At 30.4% G+C, this 4,386-nt stretch overlaps 2 protein-coding genes and 1 long non-coding RNA gene across 6 annotated transcripts; 2 read left to right on the plus strand and 1 right to left on the minus strand.

Annotated features, from left to right (window-relative positions):
* Nucleotides 1–65: 65 nt before the first annotated feature.
* Nucleotides 66–1,101, minus strand: LOC112906110. Of its 4 annotated transcripts, XM_025979766.1 has the most exons (6): nucleotides 1,013–1,101; nucleotides 715–936; nucleotides 636–664; nucleotides 483–534; nucleotides 352–431; nucleotides 66–290 (listed from the first exon to the last, which is right to left on the minus strand). In XM_025979766.1, the coding sequence occupies exons 2-6, from the start codon at nucleotides 799–801 to the stop codon at nucleotides 110–112; spliced, it is 429 nt and encodes a 142-aa protein (XP_025835551.1). In that variant the 5' UTR covers nucleotides 802–936; nucleotides 1,013–1,101; the 3' UTR covers nucleotides 66–109. The 4 variants fall into 4 exon arrangements, 2 of the variants coding, with proteins under 2 accessions (XP_025835551.1, XP_025835552.1); XR_003232164.1 differs by lacking the exon at nucleotides 483–534; XR_003232163.1 differs by having other exon boundaries at nucleotides 352–563.
* A 253-nt stretch (nucleotides 1,102–1,354) lies between these two features.
* Nucleotides 1,355–1,764, plus strand: LOC112906109. Its single transcript, XR_003232162.1, has 2 exons — nucleotides 1,355–1,395; nucleotides 1,459–1,764. It is a non-coding gene; the product is annotated as an uncharacterized LOC112906109 (long non-coding RNA).
* Nucleotides 1,765–1,864: 100 nt separating this feature from the next.
* LOC112906108 (ectonucleotide pyrophosphatase/phosphodiesterase family member 5-like) lies at nucleotides 1,865–3,570 on the plus strand. The gene is made up of 6 exons (XM_025979764.1): nucleotides 1,865–1,912; nucleotides 1,973–2,125; nucleotides 2,182–2,353; nucleotides 2,413–2,622; nucleotides 2,682–2,939; nucleotides 3,389–3,570. The coding sequence occupies exons 2-6, from the start codon at nucleotides 2,018–2,020 to the stop codon at nucleotides 3,448–3,450; spliced, it is 810 nt and encodes a 269-aa protein (XP_025835549.1). The 5' UTR covers nucleotides 1,865–1,912; nucleotides 1,973–2,017; the 3' UTR covers nucleotides 3,451–3,570.
* Nucleotides 3,571–4,386: the final 816 nt, after the last annotated feature.

Below are 4,386 nucleotides of genomic sequence, written 5' to 3' on the forward strand. Positions count from 1 at the left end.
AATTAATGCTACCACACGATTCTACTTGGTCAGTACTATCTACCTGACTAAACTTCATGTCTCAATTCCAATGTCAACTAATGTAAAAAATTACCAAAAGCTGTTTTATTTATATAAAGAAAAAATATTTATACCATGAACTGTTACAGGGCTCTTGTACAACTTCTAAGGGCAAGGCTTCATGCTCCCATTCTAGATCTAGAGAACTAGCAGGTGTAGAGTTTGCAGTATTTGTTAAAAGAGCACGGGCATCTAAACATTGTAAAGGTATGTTCTGTCTATCTGATGAGCTACAAATCAAATGTCTTTTAATGTTTAACCGAAAATGTGTACAATTTTATGATTACATACTGTGGTATCTTGTTGAGCTTGGAATAATTAGTACTTTTAGAAGAGGGGAAAATGTCTTCAACCAAATTTAAAACTGCTTCCTAAGAAACAAGAAAACTAAAGGGGTTATTTAAAACAAATTAAAATTATACCTTTGGTCTGTGTTTCTTTTTAGTCTTGAGGAAATGCCGAATTAAAAAACATCTTCATGCAAGCATGAAAAACAAGTTTCACTTAAAGACATACTCACAAAATATTCTAGTGCAATGTAATATAATGTAACTCTTGCTATTCTTCAAACATACCTTTTGTTAGTAGTATCTTCATTAGGATTCTGGAAAGCAATTGTATCAGTGTTGCATTAAAGCCTGCTTTATATCTTACATTTATAAGGTCAGCAAAGTCTGTTTTATCATCACTAGAAAATAATCTGCGAGATGTTGGTAAGCAACTGCCCATGCAATTACCCATATCTGCCGCAGTCCATGAAGGACTGCACTGACTTCAGGCTCCATTGAGCCATGTAAAATAACATGAATCCGTGATTAAGGCTTGTACAAAGCACAACTAAGTGTAATGGTGGTACGACATTAACTTCTCGGCAAACTAAAGACAGAAAAGGATAAATTACAGCCAGATAATACCACAAAGAATTGTTATTTGATTATAATATTGTGCCTACATGGATAATTCTAAAATCAATTTTATTGTAGTCAACAAATGAATCATCTAAAAAATACTCTTCAAACATGCGCCAAATGTCATTAACTTCAGAAACAACAGATTTAAATTTACCATAGAACACTGATTTTCTATATACCATAGAAAGCGAATAAGAAAAGATAGTGTTTACCATTACACATGCCGTATGAAATTGTAATGTATTAAATGTTTATGGTTTCTTATTTTAAACTTACAATTAAATCTTAATTAATAATTAACTGTTTACATTCCAAATTTGTTTCGTAGATTTGCAGTCCAATTGTTCACTAAATTGTATCAATAATTACCTATTAAAATTGGCTTAATATACACAGAGTTTTCATGTGCTCAAAGAAAAACCAGGTAGGTTACATAACCTAAATTATTTTACCTTCAAATTTTAATTAAAACTTGTTTTATTCTAAGTCAAAAACAACTTTCACCTTATCAGTTGGCTTGATAAGGGGAAGTTTAACAGTATGGTGAACCCGAACAATATTTTTACGAAATAATTTACATTACTTTCTACAAATTATGGATGTAAAATAAGGAATCAGTTGTGAAGTTCTCAGTGCTAACTCAAATTACAAATGCAAAGTGAAATCTTGCTATCGTTTTTATTATTAAGTTTTGCAAATTGTATATCAAAATATCCTGTTTTAATAATTATTTCTTTCGATGGTTTTCGTTACGATTTTGTTGGTAAAAAGACACCAAACATACTTGCTCTAAGAAGAGAAGGAACTTATGCACCATATATTAATAATGTCTTTCCTACAAAAACTTTTCCCAACCATCATTCTATTGCAACAGGATTATACACAGNCAATATTTTAAGGAATTTGACCCTCATTTTGATTGGAATCAAAGAGTTGATGAGGTATGATTGTAAATGACTTACAAAATGTTTAACTATTTGTAAAGTACACAAATTTTGAAGGTAATATCATGGATAGTACATCCCAAAAGGCCAGCAAATTTGATTATGCTTTATATTGAGGAGCCAGATTCACATGCTCATGCTTTTGGTCCTGATTCACCAGTAATTATTGAGTTGATAAAAAGACTTGATAATTTAACTTGTTACTTAATTGTAAGTAAGTGAATGTAATATAAAAAACCCTTGTATATAATAGTTCTGAATTTTAGAAAAAATTAGAGGAAAACAACTTAACAGAAAAAGTAAATTTAATATTTCTAAGTGACCATGGCATGGACAGCGTAAGCCCGCCGCATTTTATAGACATAACGCAATATTTAGAGCCCCATACTTATGATATTGCTGGAAGCTCACCTGTTTTACATATTCTTCCCCATGAGGGTAATAATTTTTAATAGTAATAAAATACTGATAATTTAATATTGTTTTGAACTTTAAAGGATACGAAGAAGCAATTTATGAAAACTTGACTGAATTTTCTAAGAAACAAGGACACTTTTCGGTGTTTAAAAAGGACGATCTTTTGACTAGATGGCACTTTAAAAATAATCCACGTACCCCTCCTATATTTCTTTTAGCTGATGATGGTTATGGATTTCAAGACTTGGCAATTTCAGCTGAATATCTTTCGAAAAAATTCAATTTTAAAGGTAGACACAGTAAAAATTGCTTACTTCATAAAGCAATGAAAAGTATTTCTGTTTTTAAGTGAGCAACAAATCGAAATTTGGCGTTCACGGTTACGACAATTTAGATTTGAAAATGAAGCCATACTTTGTGGCACGCGGGCCGAAAATAAAAAAGAACAAGATGGTTATTCCTTTCTGGACTGTCGACTTGTTTGCGTTGTTTTGCGAAATTTTAGAAGTGCCCCAACTCCCCTCCAACGGTTCCTTACTACGGGTTCACGATGTTTTAGTGTCGAGGCCCTACTTTGTACAAGTGTTTCCGAAGTTTGTACTGGTTGGTAAGTATCAGGGTTTGTTGTTTACAATTTTTCTACGTACTTATACACGGAGCCACCGATAGGAATTTGTAATTAAATTTTTTTTTATTATATTATAAACTATTGTTATGTCTACATTCCTTTGCAGCAGGTGGAATCGTAATGACTCTAATCTTATCGGTAGTATTTATTGCTGCAGTTGCCTATTATTTTATTAGAAGGCAGCAGAATATGACGACAGCGGCAGCTTTAAATAAAAGGTTTCCGCAATGTTACAACAATTCTATTATAGAGGCGCAAAGATTACTCGATGAAGAGGCTAGTCTTATATAATTAATGTTGTTGTTGTTAAAACTAATTGTTAGGTGTTAATGTTATTAAAACTTGCATATTCAATTTTAAGATTCAATCAGAGCACATCTAAAATTTATTTTGTTTGAACTGAAAGCGCTCTGTATTGACTTTTACAGCTATTATGGTCTATGGAGTGCTTGATCTAATGGTTTTTTATAGGTATGGATTTTTTACTTGAAAGTGAGATTAAAAAAGAAACGCAATGTCTTCATTGTACACTTGATATTATTGTTGTCAGTATTTTTAAAATATGTGAATGTGATATAATCTTTTCTCAATAAAACGTTTTAATTAGCTATTTGTGTTCTTTTTCTTCTTTATAAACTTCACAAGATGTTCAAAAATTACATAATTTATTTGAAAAGTTACATAAATTTAATTCAATTTTTACAATAGAATAGATATTTAAAATGTAGATAATTAATTATTTATTCAATATTAGTATCACCACAAAAACAAAAAAGAAAATGCTCTAAAAAAAATAGCAAAGTTACTTGAGGATTTTGCATCTATTATAATAAAATTTTGCATTTGAAAATTTCATTCTGTTCAGCAAATAAGTAGTTTTAATTTTTAATTTATTATAAATATGAATTAGTAATGTTTAAACAATCTTTTACTCTCTTTTGAAACATTAAAACCACCAAAATATTTTAATTAATTATACGTTAATCACAAGAAAAACAAATTTTCCGGATTTCTTTGCCTTTGCTCAGTCTTAGATGTTAAAATCTTACGCAAAAGAAGTTCCTGTTTTTTTTTTTTAAAGAAATAGACAAAAAAGAAAGGCAAACACGTCAAACATCTAGTTCTAAGAATTATCGATATTATTTTCTGAACATGTTGACTGCCCAAAATCAATCTAACGTAAATGAGATCAGCATTAGCAAACTTATGGAAAATTCAAGGCCGTGTAATTTCTTTAATCTTTGTACATTATGGAAGCTTTCTCCTTTATTTATATATTTTCCTTTATAAAAGTCTCGACAGGAAGTGGGGCAACAGTAACAACAACAACAGCAGCAACAACGACAATAACGGGATACAGCTGAACGTGAAAGATCAATAATTGTAATAATAATAGCTAGGGCAGTAACGATAACATTAACAACAA

This window comes from Agrilus planipennis, unplaced genomic scaffold, assembly GCF_000699045.2.
Source record: "Agrilus planipennis isolate EAB-ADULT unplaced genomic scaffold, Apla_2.0 scaffold1923, whole genome shotgun sequence".
In the NCBI taxonomy this organism is placed as follows: domain Eukaryota; kingdom Metazoa; phylum Arthropoda; class Insecta; order Coleoptera; family Buprestidae; genus Agrilus; species Agrilus planipennis.